Here is a 17,255-nt window from a genome sequence, read left to right as displayed (position 1 = left end):
GGAGACTCGAACCTGCGACCTTTTAATTGAGTATGGAGAGACTATGTCATTTGAGTTATAACTCATTAGCAAATTCTATGTATTTTAGACGTATATAAATAAAATTTTACACTTAATCAATTTAAATTAGTCGAATAATTTATTTATTTATACCATTTAAACTATAACTCATTAACAATTAATACATAATATTTAAAAGTATTGACCAAACAAAAAATATTAGACTATTAAATTAAAAATATTTGACCGTTAGACTAAAAATATTGTCCAATATGAATTAAAATTGTTTATTAAATTTTTCTCTACCTTGATTATTTATGTATCAAATGTTCTTTATTTGCATATAAATTACTTATTTCAAAATAATAATGTATCTAGCACATCTTATATAATAATATCTTTTTTTAAGCCTAAGAAATAAATTTTGTATAAACATTTTTTTTTGGTTAAATTCTTTTTTTTTTTCTATAATAAAGATCCCAAGTTTAAACTTTTTTTAAAATTTTGATAATATATATTATAAAATCAAATATTCAAAAAATATAGAATATTAAGTAAATAAAAAATATTATTTGTATATATTAAAATCAATTATATATATTTATGTATAAATATATATTATTTAATTAAATTTTAATATATATTTTATATTAGTAACATTTATTATGATTGCAAATAAATACATACCCACAATTATGTAGATACATCTAATATTCGACAATTATCATGATGGGTTAATTAGTTGATACATGCATATTGAAGTGAAAAGAAATCCATCTTGACAAATAAAGATACGTTGCACACCGTTAGCTACACCACAAGTATGCATGCTCCTTTTGCCATATTGCATTCTTCTATCATATACACCTAAGACTACTTAAGAGACGATTCAAACTCCACAACACAAGTCACAAACAACTTAACCTCAATAAATTTCTTTCAATTTAGTCATTAGTAGTAGTGTAGACACAATGAAGGCGGCACTAGTTTCTCTCTTCCTCTTCTTTGCATTTCCCTTGGCCTTTGCTCAACAAGTTCTGGACACAAATGGCAACCCCATTTTCCCCGGTCGCGAGTACTATATCTTGCCATCCGTAGCTGGCCCACCCGGCGGCGGAGTGAAGCTCGGCACAACCGGAAACTCAAAGTGTCCAGTTACTGTCCTTCAAGGTTATTCTGAAGTTGTCAATGGCATCCCTGTGAAATTTACTATTCTAGCACTACAGGACACGCGTAGAATGGCGGCGGTTTAATTGCCGAATTGAGGCGGTTTTAAACCGCAATTAAAAAGGTTGCCAACAAAGCAGTATCCACAACGGATAAAGGCGCAGGAAACACATTTTGCGGCGAACAGTTAGCGGCGGTTTATAACCACCGCTATATCATCCAAAAGTGATTTTCCACGCGTGTTTGCGACAACCACAAACCGCCGCTATTTGCAAATTCGTTTTTTAAGGACTTTATTCGCGGCGGTTTAAAACCGCCGCTATTCCGAGGAATTTTGTTTAATAATTTATTTTGATTAATTCGACAAACCTGGGTAATTTTTTTTAATTTCTTTTTATCTAAAGAATCTTATCGTTATTTAATATTTTTTATATTTTTTATTATATTTTATTATTTTTTCATTTTTTTATTTAAAGAATATTATACCTTTTTTATTATGGAAAAAAAGCTCATGAATATTTAACTGCGAAGCAAACTAACATATCTATTTTAATAATGTCAATAAAGTATTTCAATAGTCACCCAAAAAGATAAAGTACCTGGCTAATAATTAATGCTGCATACTTAACATAAACTAAACATATAGCAAAAAATAAAGTATCACATAAAACCTAATTTCTATTTTCTGCCATGTCCGTCCAGAGAATTCATCCGTGCAGCGATGTCCGGTCAGTATCCTTTGGGCCTCTTCTACTTGAGCTCTATCCACCGGCGGCTGCAAGCTCTGACGGAAGAGTTGACTTGGTGTCGGCCCGTGTCCCATCCCACGCACTCTACCCGTGTGCTCTTTACCGAGAGCTTGGGCAAGGAAATCATTTTCTAACAATATTCTTGTAGATTCATCCAGCTGCTCAATCTCAGATATTTTTTCCTGCAGACATAAATAAAATTACACAATCACACTAGGCTAATAGCATAATCAAGACATTTTAAGAACTAAACCCAACATGTTACAGCATAAATAATTAGGTGTACTTACACCAATTCTCCGAGCTTCTTCATGTATATAGCTTCCGTCAGGTCTCTTGTGCTTTAGGATCCATACTTCTTCCCTACCAACTCTCCTCCCTTGCTTTTCTAATTGTGACAATACAATTTATGCAATGAATTTCACTTCTTTAAAATTTTCCAATAATTCTTTGTTGTTTTACTCTATAAATAAATCAACACTAAATGCCACTTATACTTGATTACAAATTTATATTACCTCTTCTTCTCTTGCCCTAGCCAAGCTTTTAGAACCGCCAGTGTGCGTATAAAGTTGCTTCTTTCGATTCAGCGCGTTTTGCTTGCATTTCAACTATTTAAAATCAACAGTAAACTGTTGTTCACTAAAGTAATAAATATAACTATGTAGCATATATGTATCCTACGTTGCAATAGACTCAAAATAATGGAGCAGTAAGTAAGAAAGTGTGGAAATTGAATAAACTGTACGTAATCTTAAGTTAAGTATTGCTTTAACAAGAACAATAGTTATATGCATGCGGTCCCTATTTACATATAAGAAGTTAACAATGTTATTGTATTTCTAATATGCAAATACAACCCTTGTTTAAAAAGCTTTAGCAGGCATGTGTGACATAGCCCAATAACAATTATATAGCATAAATTATAATAATAGGGGTACTCAAATTAAATCAAAAGTCTTATACGGTAACAGACAAATAGCAAGGTTGTAATAATGAAAGTTGGTGTACATCAATCTCATCATCATGCAGGTATATATTATGATTTTAGCCAAACATTCCTTCTGAACCGTGACATGTGCTGAGTATGTTTATATTAAATTTAATTACACATGTATATTAAATAACAGGGTTCATATTCAAATAAATTGGAATAAAAACTATTTAAGAATATCAGATCATATCAAAAAATGATCAAAATTGCATGTTTAGATTTGAAAGGATTTCATTTTTTTAAAAATTACCTGTATTAGATCAGATTTTAGATCAATAGTTATTAGAATTGAACCGGTTAAATCACTTAATTAGATTGAATCTGTGTGTTACAGATTGAATTGGCCTGGTCATAATTAAATAAATGGGGTACCTTTGTTGCAAGATCATTATGATAGTCAATGAACCACCTCCAATGCTCTCTAGGAATTCCCTCCGGGCACTTCTCAAGATTCTGCTCAAGTGTCCTTGTTGGTTTGTAATGCGAGTCATACAGCCTCCCCCTTGTGTCCTTCCAGAACCTCCCCATTTGTTTCAAAAGTGTTTTCTTGATTCTACCACTGTTATCCTGAAAGTGGAACATCTCCTGCGACGACAATGTCCAGCCGTAAGTAATTGCAAGTTGTAAGGTTTGATATGATTAAACAATGCCGAAAGTCATTACCTTTATGCAATCATCATAAACCCTATCTTTGCCCCGCACCTTTCCCCAACTCTTTTCACAGATAGGAAATTTGCTGTAATCAGAACTCAACGCTCCTAGAATGCCACTCAACAGGCTAGCTCCATCTCCGACTGCTTGCAGTTCCTCATTGAACCTCAGCATGATCTTGCTACCATTAAGAGACTGCTCCATAGCCTCCCTCACACTCATTTTAGCTTGCTTGACTATTCCTTCAGAATCTATAAAAAAATAAAAAAAATGGTATTAGCGTGTTCAACGTGCCCAACATGTGAGCCATACATAAGTATATCATTAGCTAATCAATGTTCAAGTTTTATAGTTCAACACTTGTTACCAGTGAGATCAACATTCCAAAACTCAGTAGTCTTTCGTCCTTTGCGCTTTTCAGCATTAGAAGTAGCAAACATCCTGTCAATGTATTCATCAAACGAATCTACCTCGTTCGCCTCCGGGTCAATGTCTTCATTGCACGGTTCTGTCACTTGTGAACCGTTAGCGGCCTGTGGCTCAGGTCTTGGTTCGCTCCTAGGTGGACGAAAGGGTTGTAGAAGAGCCGCTGTGGAGACACCACCATTACTGGGGGGCGGAGGGATGAGCCAGTCATCGTCATCGGATGGTGAAGACACAGGAGGTGTAGCTGGAGGCTGCTGACGCGGTGGCTCCACTCTTGTGTCTTTCTTGAAGCGAGCTTTCCTGGGCATCTTAAAATCCTATTGTAAACACATGTAGCATGCCAACATAGATTAATATCTCATGGAAGAATATAATAATTAACCAACAAATAACTGCTATTTCTCTTTCACCTTCTATGTCGTATTAAATCCCATTAATTAAACAGTCGATATTAGCTAAAATTGACTACATTTACAGGCTGTTAATTATGTTCCACCGCGTCTTAGGCTAATAGCATTACTCACATTATAACTATGTTACAAGATAGTAAATACCAATATATATACGTACATATATTAATTATATTAACAGCGTCTCTTTTTCCAAATGATCCAACTACATGTAAATTAGAAAAATCAAAGTCCAAAGGGAAAGCTGTTAATGGACGGGGACACTAATAAAGCCTTATTTCATTCTTTTGGAAAAATGAAACCTAGTACACATAGCATAAATAAATTACTTGGTTTCCTAATTCTCTAATATCATGAGCCAGGTCCAGTGCATTAGATTATTAATTACAATTATTAATATTCTTATTTATTACAGGTGTATTTATTCCAGATATTTTTAATTGAATTCACAGCATAATTCTGCTCTCATAGATTTCTCCTGAACATAACTCACACTACTTGATTATAACTAACTAAATCTAAATATAAACCACTAAGCTAGCTTAATGTTACGGAGTCATCCTTCTCAAAAGTAGTTATGACAAGCCAAATTTTGTTGAATCCGATCACAGACACAAATTAAACAAGCTCATACTATATACTTTTAGGTTTCATGTATGCTCATCAAGAAAAAATTAAGGAGGAAAAAGAATGCTAATTAATGAAAATGAAAATCTCAATATAATAGACAACCATAAACCATGAAGCATAACTTATTAACAGCATAAGAAGTTCTGTTGGATAAGAATAATCACCAGCCAAGATAAACATAAATACATGTACAATACCGCAATATTGCCGAGAATCAGACTTTAGGAGAGTTGCTAATTGACATGACGCAAACACACATTGCTAAGATTTCTATTCATTCCCAATAAGCAAACCAAGTTATAGTACAACATAGAAAGTGCAAATCCTAAAGCCAATTTATTATCAAATGAATCAAGAAGTAGCAGGCAGGGGTAGAAAATGATGTAATTTTCAAGTAATGAAGTACCTGCGTCCTCTTTCTTGCACTCACGCAGGAGGGCTTCCAAGTGTTCTCTTCGGTCCTCACCACTGTAAAACATATAGGCAAAAAAACAACTTCAGAGCTGAATCCAATTCTGTGATGAACTTACAGCATCATATGTACCATGTCAACCTTGTATTATTGTCAAAAAACCCAGAATAAGCTCTCCCAGGTTGTGCTCAACAGAAGCTCTGACTTGTTCTTCAACAGTCTGGACCAATTTATACCAAATGGGGAATTAGATACCTTGGTAAACATGACAAGTTGGCACAATATATATGTAACATCCACATTGGCACAAGCGTGGCCTTATATATAACTTCCAATCTTCCTTTAAACAGAATTATAACAGGACTGCCAAGGAAGTTGCATCAATTAATAATAAAACCAATTTAAGATGAACATCCGATAGTGCAAGACTTTCAGGTTTATAATAATTAGTGAATATGCTTCAATACTAAAATAGATGAACAACTTGCACTACTCAATAATTTTTCTTTTTTTCTATATATCACTTTCCACTTAATTTCAGCAGCAAATTCAAGTTATAGAAACAACGAATGAAGAATCCATAGCTTATAACCTCATCAAATAGATATCAAGTGAAGAAAAATATAGTAAGAAGTCTAATCAGCAGCTTTATTATATCATCGATCATATATTAACATAAAACAAAGTTGATGTAAAATATTTCACTTGTACATAGCATACCGCTGCACTATCATCAATTACACCATTGGAAAAACCACAACACTTGGTCATAAAAAGTGAACACAAAATTGATTAGTATACCCCAAAACAAAGCCTCTATGAGTCTCAAAAAGATACACCTTGCTGTGTTCTGTTTAGACCAACCAGACAAAACTTCCTCACTTTCAACTTAATACAAGGCTACATAAACAGCTCAACTAGTCATATTATATTACCAAATCAATAATTAATACTACAGCGAACAAAATAATACAAATTGAAATAATCATGAACTAATTTGAAATACTAACAGTGCTAGAACTCCAACACAATCTTAAGGAACAAGCTCGGTCAACGAAGTAACAGAAAAGCTAAACTTAGTAAGGTCTTGAACAGAGCACTGATTTTTGTGCTAAGGTCTTGAACAGAGCAAGAGGAAACAAAAATGTGATTCAAAACACAAAAGCCAAACTTAGTAACTAAGAATTCTAAAGCAGGAATATGGGGGTTATAATCTTGCATCTTAGCAGAAAATATTTCTACAAAGTTAGGGAATAAAAGGAAATATTTAAGGGGTAAAGAACAAGGGAATAAAGGAAATATTTTTAACTGGACCAATGTTGCAGCTTAGTCCTTTCAGCACTTTTCTTTACTCTTAACAATGACTTCCGTTGGTAGCTTAGGCCTTTTGATTGTGAATGGTAGTAGGAGCTGTATTCTTTGTATATGTATGAGTAATTGATCAGTGTATTGGGATGAGAAATAAGTAATAATGAGATAACAGGAACTGAGAAATAAGAGTAATAATCTAAAAGGTGTACTATGCTATAGATGATATAATACTTGAGTTCTTTGCAAAGATAACAGTCCTACACATATCAAACTTTAGAACTCAAACTTTATCTTCACTTCATTTGGTGAGATTCTCCATTTACCCATTTCAGTTTATATAATGAATAACTTTTGTTATGTTAACACTAAAAAGAATTCTTGCTTCTTGAATCTTGATTTGGGATATTTGGCAACCAGCTTGTGTTTCTTATTGGTATAAACTTTACCCTTCCATTACATATGCAGCTACCGCTCATCCAGCCATTCCAGTCTCAACGTTCATGCAATCCGACACGGCCAGTGTTAGCCGCCACCACCATGAGACAAACTCTTATATGTCCAAGTCACTGAAAATGCAACTTTGTACTGCTTTGTTATGTATCAGCAATCCAAGTTCTTATCACATCTCTTATGAGCCAGAGGAAAAAAATGAGAGCTTTGGATTGATATAGTATATATTCAAATTCAAACAAGTCTTTTATTTCATTGATATTTGATAACAGGATTCATTATTTTGGACTATAATTCTAGATATAATTGATACAAATTATCTGCTTCTAGTTTTAGGACTCATCCAACCTCATTAACTTGCACACTTGAAAATTTGGTGGTAGGTTCTGCTACATGGAAAGGAGTTGTCACTTTCAATTTATTTCTATGGCTTATCGTTTCAGGCAAAATTGTTGAAAAAGTCCCCCACAAACCTTTGATCTACCCTTTCAGATACCGGTTACTTTTAGTCGAAAAAAAAATGGAACAATTCATATGCGAGACAGAGCTAACAAACGAAGAACAAGCTAGAACCTTACTAAAAAAGAGGGGTTTTGTACATACCAGAATTGTAAACCACGAAGTTGGTCGACGATGGATCCACCAGCAACGGGAAGCGCGATGCAGCTAGTAGTGGTGTCCGGAGGAGAACAGCGGCAAGGATAGGCGCGGGGAGATGTGTTTCGTGCCTCTGCCCGAAAGTGTGTTCGCGCGATGAAGAGTCTGAGCTGTGGATCTGATTCTGGAAAGGGTCGACGGCAGGAGGGAGAGGGCTGGATGGATAGCCACGAGACTCCACGGTCACAGATTGAGCCAGGGTAGAGCAGGGAAGAGTTTCGTGCGCTCTGCTTTCTCCTTTGGCGGGTTTCTCAGATACTTGATTTTGGGTATTCTGAGGCGAGGTTGGGTTAGAATATCGGTAGATGGTTTGGGATTAGCGGCGGGTTTGGTGGGTTCGACGCAAAAGCAGATCGAATAAGCGTTGAAAGGCTAATTTGGAGATGAATCGCAGCAATTCACCCTTAGTCGCTACGTTTTGTGAAACCGCAGGAAGTTCGGCGCAGAGATCCACCGCGTGTGTTGTAGTGTGGGAATAAGTACCCTCCAGATTTACGAGAATACTTCTCTGAAAATAGAGTTCACAAAGAAGCCAAAATGCGTAGAATCTTCCAAGTGGATTCTCTTTTTTGACAATGAAATCGAGAAAGCTTGCATGGGCATTGGTGATCCCGATGACCATAATCCTGATGACCCGCATATTTTCCTAGGAACATTTACCATTAAGAGGGCCAAATTCGGGTACAAGCTTGCGTTCTGTTATTATGAATCAAATTGTATGGATATTGGAAGGTTTAATAAGAATGGTGAAGGTGGAAGGCGTTTGTATCTCACTAAGGGTGAACCTTTTGATGTTGTGTTCATAGAGTCTAGTTCTTACAATAATGGAATTAGGTCTGTAGTTTAATTTGAATATGCATGTAAAAGTAGGGTTGAATGAATAATCATCATAATTTCTTTTAGGGAAAGTTTCGGGCTCAGTAATTTTTTAAAAAGTTGACCAACATTTAACCATAAAAAAAAAAATTGAATGATTTCACACTATTGGATTTAATTTCACACTATTAAAAATACTATTGATAGCCAATTGACGGTTACAAAACACAAAATTTACTGCCCTTAGCACTCCTCTTTTTCTTGTGATGTATACAATTGCAAGAAGAATCTTGATGCAAAAGTGTTCACTATATATCGAACACATTTAATAAATATAATAACTTTTTCTATGAGTCACTTTCTTGCATATGAAAGTAGGTTTATCATAAGTTCATAAATTTTGTTTAGAAAAGTTAAATTATTTGTACAACCAATAAAATTTGTTTATATTGAAAAAGTTTTAATTGATAACTATGAGGTTGTGTTTGAAGATGCCGGTGTTGTCGATGGACGATACTCCATTATTGCATGAATCAAATGATCATCATATGCTAGTGTATAATGTTGAAGAATAATGTAGCAATCAATGTCATATAATAAATTGGCTTATATCTTGTGATGTGTGACACATCTTGCATCTGTTACAATACGTGTGACAATTGCTCTTCTAATTGTCATGTTTTCATGTTCATCACTTTAATTGACGATGAATGATTATTTTCTTAAATTTTGGGAGTGCTAAGTAAACAATGACCATCTTGAATAAAATAAACAACTATCAATCAAATAAAAATATATTATATTCTAATTTAATACTATTAATTAAATTTAAAATTAATTTATTTTTTTAACTCTATTAATTTATATTGTTTACACATTGTTCAAAAATGTTATTGATTACCTATATTTTTCTTAAATTTTTCTTTTTGTCTTACTGTTGCTACGTTTCTGAAGAAATTCATTGATAATTCGTTCTTCCGTTATAAAATAATTGTCTAATTATACTTAGAGTAATTACAATAAGAAAATTATTAAAAAACATGACTAGTCACATTAATAAAGATGATTTTATATGAATGTGATAGTTGAATATTATAAAATGATTTAACTAAACTCTTTAATATAATACGTGTTATTATGATAATTATTATTTATTTTTATATAAAGATATTTGTATGTGGATAATCATATGGATGTTACGAATTAGGTTATAAACTTTTTATATGAATAATTAATGAAAACTCTTCTTTGGCTTGAAAAACTTTCTTTTTTGTGTCATACACACGGTATATATATACACTTACTTACTCACACTATATATATTAAAAACATTTTTTCAATAACCATTAGGAATTTAATTTGGCATGGCTCTCTAGAAAGCAAATATATTTGGCCTTAGTCAAAAGCTTGGAATTTTTTTTTTTTTGGTCAAGTTACAGTCAAATACAGACATATCCTTCTTTCTTCATGAGTTATTGAGTTTTATATATCTATTTTTTAGTTATAACTAGGAATTAAATCCAGTGCATTTTTTAACAAGGCATATATAGAGACTACTAAATCAAGCCTGCCAAAAATAAAGTTAAGTTGGTTTAGTGATTAGTTTACTAGTCTACTTAATGAAGTGTTACGGGTCCGAATATTGCCTTGTGTATGCAGTAATATATTGACCAATAATAAACTTTTAAATAAAGTTTTGATCTGCAATAGATTAATTATTGTCGAATTGAAAAATACCGGAGGAAACCAAAAATTAAGACTTGCAGTGTAAGAAAACCTTTTTTTCTCTTTGGTATTAAAGAAAAACCTTAATATATGAGTTCATGCATGCAGAGCTGGCCTTTCTGATAGCAATTACAGCCAACTAAGACAAAGGCTTGTTTTATGGGTTGGGCTCAGACAAAAATATTTAAAATTAATTTAGTGAATAAAAAAACTTATTAAAATATTAATATAAATATTAAAAAAATAATAAATATCTAATATCATTTAACAATTTAGCATCAATTTTGTCCTTAATAACTCTCGTTAACTGGGCTCCATTTATCTATTGCTGCAACCTCGCAAGTCGCACCACTCCACCAGTTCCTCCAGCAATGCAGCAACCGCGTGGAAAACATGTGGCCACGCGTCAGTCAAGGACAGCGCCACATTTACTACATAACGTTTAAAGATGTGCATGCAATTTTCCTTTTTAATTAATATTCATATACTGTGTAAGTGTTCATGTGTTCATATTAAAAAAAATAGAAGATACATTTTAAGAATATAATTCGCTACTATTTTAATTTTTTAATAAAAAATATTAAAATTAGTTATTATATATTTATATATATAATTAAATTTATTTTTTTATATATTTATTTTAATATATATTCTATATGATAATTGATTTTAATGCGTTTACCGTTGATCTAGTACTTTATTATTATTTCTTGCGCCACTGTACTAGCTCCTATAGTTTATAATAGAAGTCATGTAAGTAAACTTTGAACCATATAAATGAGACAGAGACATATACATCACCGATATAAAACTAATTGGTCGTGCTCAACGTGGAAGAATAAAATATTCATGAATTTTAATATTCTGTTGTTAGTTATTACACCTCGCGGAGCATGAACCAGCAATAATTTAAGTAGTACTTTTATTATTAATTGATCAAATGTTATTAACTTGCACATAAACCACTTAATCCAAAAAACCCCAAAAACTTAAGTTATATAAATAATTATATATTTAGCATATTTCTTTATACAGCCACTTTTTTTAAGTTTAAAGCGTGAACTTTGCATAAATTTTTTTCATTTTGTTTTGTCTTATAAATTCATTTTCTTTATATAATAAAGATTAAAATTTAAATTTTTAATCATAAAAATTTTAATAATATATCATACGAAATTATTTATTAAAAAAACTTAAACTATTATTAAATAAGATACATGCAATGTAGATACATGGAAATGAGATAAAAATTTTAATCTCCCACCTTTAATTCTACAAGTGGGACCAAAAATAAATGAGAGAGAGAATGTAATAAAAAATGAGATCTTCCACTGGATATCATCCAATTTTTTTTCCACTGGAGAGAATACACTCCCGTAGATACATTAAGATTGATGATTATCAAGATGGGTTAATTAATTGGTACATATTGAAGTGAAAACAAATACAACTTGACAAAGATAGGTTGCATACTTAGCTACACCACAAGTATGCATGTTCCTTATTAGCTTTTGCCATCTTGGATTCTTCTATCTATAAATAGAGTTAATACTTGAGAGGCTTCAAACTCCACAACACAAGTCACAAACAAACCTCATCAATAGATTTCTTTCAATCAATTATTTAATATTTAGTATTGACGCAATGAAGCCAGCCCTAGTTCCTCTCTTTCTCTTTTTTGCTTTTCCCTTGGCCTTTGCTCAACAAGTTCTGGACTCAAATGGCAACCCCATTTTCCCCGGTCGCGAGTACTACATTTTGCCGGCCATAGTCGGCCCACCGGGGGGCGGAGTAAAGCTCGCCACAACCGGAAACTCAAAATGTCCAGTTACTGTGCTTCAAGATTATTCTGAGGTTGTCAATGGCATCTCTGTGAAATTTACTATTTCAGGAGTGGGTATCCTCGAAATCTACGAGGGTACTCCACTGGAAATAGAGTTCACAAAGAAGCCAAAATGCGTGGATTCATCGAAATGGATTGTCTTTGTAGACAATGAAATCGCGAAAGCTTGCGTGGGCATTGGTGGTCCTGAGGACCACCCTGGCCAGCAAACTTTCCCGGGCACATTCAGCATTAAGAAATACAAATTCGGGTACAAGCTTGTGTTCTGTGTTGCTGGTTCACCAACTTGTTTGGATATTGGAAGGTTTGATAATGGTGAAGGTGGAAGGCGTTTGAATCTCACTGAGGGTGAGGCCTTTGACATTGTGTTCGTAGAGTCTAGTTCTTACAATAATGTAATTAGATCCGTAGTTTAATCTGCATATGAAATTATTAATAATTATCTCGTGCATGGAAAAGGTAGGGTTGAATGAATAATCATCATAGTTTTTCTTGTGATGAATTCTGTTGGTTACAGTTGCTAGCAGAATCTTGATGCAAAAGTGTTGAAAAAATTTAATAAATACAACAACTTTTTCTGAGTCCCTTTCTTGCAATATTTATGCTTGATGAGTTAATGTAACATAAAATGTTTAATTATATTAAAAAGTTTTAATCGATAACTACTTATGTAAATTTGTAATTAAATCATTTTAACAGGTTATACTAATTTTAAAATATTTCTAACTTAAAGAAAAATGTAACACGCACACAAAATAAAAATGAGACAAAAAAGTAATACTTATATTATAAATACTTTTTAAAAGAATTCAATAGATAATCATAAATTGTTTAGACTTTAGATAGAAATAATGATAAAAAACATGCATGCACAGAGTGGTATAATAAGTTCATAAATCGGAGGGAGACTCATTATATTAATGGAACTACAACACTATGTGTGTATATAATTCTTGTCCTCGTGGTAAAGTATATATATTAGACTATTTCCCCACGAGGAGCTCGAGTGCTTCCTACTTGAATAATGGAGTTGCTTTTTTCCAAATAAATTCTAAAATGCCTATATTGTTTGGTTAATTCAAATAGGATTAAGAATCGCATGCAATTATATTTATATTAAATTAATAATTAAAAAAATAGTTAGATAATAATTTAATTAAATTTATCAAATTATCTAATTATTCTTACATATCAATTTTACCGTTAAGACAAAATTGTATATGAATTTTCACTTTTTAATAATAATAATAAGGGAATGCTCCCATAAAGACGCGTAAAATGTCTTCTTGTAAAGACGTTACGTGTCGCATTATTATTGGATGTATTAATGAATTGGTTATTTTTAAATTTTTTAACAAGTTAGAATAAAACCGATTTTTTTATAACAATAACAATAAATCCAATTTTTCTAGGGATCTAATTATATTTTTAAATTTTTAGGGATTTAAATGTCCACAAAGAAAAGTCCGAGATATATTTATCTTTTTATCAAATAATTTAAAGATATTTGGTTTAGATTGTGTAATTCCATCGATCAAATCGGATCTAATAATTATAATACAGACAATTGGGTTTATTAGTGTTGCTATAATAAACCAATTTTCTTTCAATTTATTAAAAAATAAATTATTAACTGATTTAATAAAAATGTTCAATAATAACATAACACATGTAAACGTCTTTTAAAAAAGATATTTTTAATGTCTTTATTAAAGTGGTCTCCTAATAATAATATTGATACAAGAGGAATGCTAGGGGGCCAACAACTTTTGTGATTTATAGCCATCAAATAGCCATCAATGATGATTTTAATGGTACGAGATTGATGTGAGATTTCATCCAATGACTCACTTTTCTTTGCTGGTTACATGCTGGCTAGAATTTAACAAAGTTGCTGGCCCTCTAGACTTTTTCTTGATACAATGCCTGCAATCGTTTGAATATTTTCGGACGATCATCATCTTCTTCTAGTCCAATAGTATTAAAGAGCAGCCAAAGTTTTGACCAACAGTCAACACCTTTTCTAGAGATTTATACAATGCAAGAAACTGAGGATTTAGAAGAACTTCCAGCATCTTCCATACAGAATGGGAAGAGAGATGAAACACGTGAAGAGAAGACGGATCGGAGGATATTACTGTCTATGAACCACAAACACTCTATTCTCTGCTTATGGATAAACAAGCTAAGTTAGTCCATCTGAACAGAAGAAAATCGGGAAGAGGGAAAAGTTGTTTGATTTGCTGAAAGAGGATGAGCGATGAGAGGACCATGAGAAAATGAGAACAAAAAAGTAGAGATCAGACTCTGATTTCTGTTGCTGATTTGTTGATCATGTCAGATATTAGCAATGCATAACTTGTGATTGTTTCTTGTTTCTTGTTTCAGATTCCCGAGTTGGCTAGAACCCATCCGGCACTAATGACATTCAAAAGTGTTCAGCTTTCGCCGGCAACTTGGATGGCGGTTTCATGGTTAGCATAATTCATGTGATTTTCCCATCAGGCCATTTTATTTCTTACTGTCGATAAAAAAATGCTCTGTTGGTAAATTATAATTATTTTTATAGTTGTGATTTCTACATCGTCTTCTTAACACTATTTTCAATAAGAAGTTAAATCTATGTTAAATAGGTACCCGATTTACACCATTCCGAGTCAAAAAAATGACAAGGACTTAGAAGCATGCTTCCTCACTTATCAAACATTGTCCTCATCTTTTCAAGGTAACACTTAGGAATAGGTGGTAGATTGCATCTTTCATGTTTTCTCAACTGTGAAATAGGAAGAATCGAGGAACTTTTTACACAAATGAAAATTATGATACTAGACATGATGTTTATTGTGTCCATGCATTGTTTTGGATCAAGAGTGACAAAGTTATTTAGTTTGATTTACATAATTGAGTGAATGTTCATTTTGGTCCTTAGAGTTGTGTACTTACATGACTTTTCACTTCAAAAATCTTTCATTTAGAAAAATTAACAATTTAATTCCTAAAATTGAATCACGCTATACAATTCCAGGAACCAAATAATTACTTTCTTAATTTCATACGCTAAAGTAAAGCATGTACACAATTTCAAGAACCAAAATGGAGACTCGCTCCTACGCAATTGTTGTGAAACCAGGCATGATCGAATCCTCGCCAAAATCTTAACACAATTTCTTACATGTGTCTGCAGATTGTGAAACAGAAAGTGACAACATTGACACAGAGAAAGACATATATTGGTGGTGTGGTTGGGGAAGCACTGAAGGAAACAAATGCAAGAACAAGAACGGAAGCAGTGGTGGCGGCAGCATTTCTGTGCCGCCTTTCGGTCTAGCTACCTACAAGATGCAAGAAGATCTATGGCTGAATCCAGAGCCATGTGAATATGAAAGGATATCATATCTGTACAGTGCTGCAGATTCATGGTTGAAACAGCTCAATTTTTATCACCATGACTTCAACTTCTTCACACAACACCCTACACCAACAACCTTGTAGTAAATTCGCTTCATTAACTAAATTAACTACCCTTTTGGTTAGCTTTCAACTTCTTACTCCGGCATAATAACAAAATATTTCAGTTCCCTTGGGTCCAAATTCTGAGAAATGTAAAGTTTTGTAGTTAACCAGAGAGATAGAAAGAAGGGGGTAGTTTTTTTTTTTTGTTTTTTTTTACCAATCAATTTCAGTTTCTTTTGCTATTTTCTAAGAGGGTAGGAGTTTGTAGTTGTAGGTAATAACTAAATTATGATAATGTTTTGTACATTAGTTTTTTCTTTCCCTTACTTTTTATTTTCATGACTCAAACTTGATGAGACTGAAAAACGGAATTTGATGAATTCTTACACCATTAGATAAAACTAATGACTTTATATAGTTTTAAAGAATAAATTTTAAAAATGATACTCAAAATCAAAACATTCTAATGTTGAGAAAAATAATTTAAAAAAATTATTAAGTTTAACAGAAATAATCAATGTCAAATACTGTTATTTTTGTTGATAGAAAATACTTAATTAACTAACAAAAAAAATGACATGACAATTAAAAGATTATCTAACATTGTTAATTATTTTAAAATTATGCAAACTCTAATTTCTCAAATAATTTTCTAGTATCCGTTTCTATATTTCTCAAATAAGTTCATATTCAATTCTGTCTCTATTAATATTTTATTGGCAACCTCTACAAATCAAATACCCTTCTAGCAGATCATTTTGCATACATGGTTATTAGCAAATTTTCAATGTACTCCTCTTTAATAAGAGATCTCCTACTTGTATACAACTAGATATAAGATTTAGAAATACAATAAATTCTATGTTAGTAGTCAGTACTCTGATGCTGCATTTGGTTGAATAAATTAAACGCTTCCACAAGAAGGCCAACTTTCAGATAACCTACCATAAATATTATTCTCACATATAAATATTAAAATTATTTTTCAACTTTTCATGTTGAAAAGTTTACATACTCTTCCCAGTTCCCATATTCCATCAGTGATATAGTACGCTACAGAAACTTTATATACATCTTTTTTAATCATTTCAAGCTTAAGTTTCTGTGAATAATTATTTTTTATACTGTAAATTTACCAAATTGTTGGAATAGGTTGATATGAAAAAATTTCACCTAGTAAAGTGAAATGTGCTATCTTCATTATTATTGAATATTGACTATTGATAGTAATAATAATAAAAATAGTAAATAAACTAAAATCCATCATGATTGATGAAGCAAATTGTAATGCCTGAACATGTCATATGACAACTTCTATATATAGAGATATAAATACAATAATTAAAAGACCATGTCTTAACCTATTATATATATGGAATAATTCTTTAAATAAGATAATAATAATGGTAACCGTGCAACACACATGCCATGTATGCTAATGGAAATGCAGAGAAGTATTCTAATTTTTTGTCATACCATTTGTCACAAACTTTATTAAATTAGAAAAATACTATTTACACTAAATATTTTTGACATTTAATTTATATAAAAATACGGTTGT

General features: G+C 32.2%; 3 protein-coding genes across 3 annotated transcripts; all 3 read left to right on the top strand.

Moving 5' to 3' along the window:
- Positions 1–862: 862 nt before the first annotated feature.
- On the top strand, positions 863–8,704 carry LOC112747267 (subtilisin inhibitor CLSI-II-like). Its single transcript, XM_025795228.3, has 2 exons — positions 863–1,213; positions 8,326–8,704. The coding sequence occupies exons 1-2, from the start codon at positions 972–974 to the stop codon at positions 8,702–8,704; spliced, it is 621 nt and encodes a 206-aa protein (XP_025651013.1). The 5' UTR covers positions 863–971.
- Positions 8,705–11,856: 3,152 nt separating this feature from the next.
- LOC112751590 (kunitz-type trypsin inhibitor-like 2 protein) lies at positions 11,857–12,822 on the top strand. Its single transcript, XM_025800777.3, has one exon. It carries the CDS (start codon positions 12,043–12,045, stop codon positions 12,655–12,657), a length of 615 nt encoding a protein of 204 aa, XP_025656562.1. The 5' UTR covers positions 11,857–12,042; the 3' UTR covers positions 12,658–12,822.
- A 1,169-nt stretch (positions 12,823–13,991) lies between these two features.
- Positions 13,992–16,095, top strand: LOC112751589 (uncharacterized). The gene is made up of 4 exons (XM_025800776.3): positions 13,992–14,534; positions 14,630–14,715; positions 14,875–14,966; positions 15,426–16,095. The coding sequence occupies exons 2-4, from the start codon at positions 14,663–14,665 to the stop codon at positions 15,731–15,733; spliced, it is 453 nt and encodes a 150-aa protein (XP_025656561.1). The 5' UTR covers positions 13,992–14,534; positions 14,630–14,662; the 3' UTR covers positions 15,734–16,095.
- The last annotated feature ends 1,160 nt before the right edge of the window (positions 16,096–17,255 follow it).

Source organism: Arachis hypogaea, chromosome 15 (assembly GCF_003086295.3).
Source record: "Arachis hypogaea cultivar Tifrunner chromosome 15, arahy.Tifrunner.gnm2.J5K5, whole genome shotgun sequence".
Taxonomy (NCBI): domain Eukaryota; kingdom Viridiplantae; phylum Streptophyta; class Magnoliopsida; order Fabales; family Fabaceae; genus Arachis; species Arachis hypogaea.
The sequence above is the reverse complement of the archived record's forward strand: the minus strand, read 5'-3'. Positions and strand labels throughout refer to the sequence as shown.

Excerpts from the sequence above, each read along its gene's own strand:
- LOC112747267 (XM_025795228.3), top strand. The coding sequence starts at position 972 with ATGAAGGCGGCACTAGTTTCTCTCTTCCTCTTCTTTGCATTTCCCTTG. Across the intron at positions 1,214-8,325 it reads ATCCCTGTGAAATTTACTAT|TGTGGGAATAAGTACCCTCC; the intron begins TCTAGCACTACA and ends CGTGTGTTGTAG.
- LOC112751590 (XM_025800777.3), top strand. The coding sequence starts at position 12,043 with ATGAAGCCAGCCCTAGTTCCTCTCTTTCTCTTTTTTGCTTTTCCCTTG.
- LOC112751589 (XM_025800776.3), top strand. The coding sequence starts at position 14,663 with ATGACATTCAAAAGTGTTCAGCTTTCGCCGGCAACTTGGATGGCGGTT. Across the intron at positions 14,716-14,874 it reads ACTTGGATGGCGGTTTCATG|GTACCCGATTTACACCATTC; the intron begins GTTAGCATAATT and ends TATGTTAAATAG. Across the intron at positions 14,967-15,425 it reads ATTGTCCTCATCTTTTCAAG|ATTGTGAAACAGAAAGTGAC; the intron begins GTAACACTTAGG and ends ATGTGTCTGCAG.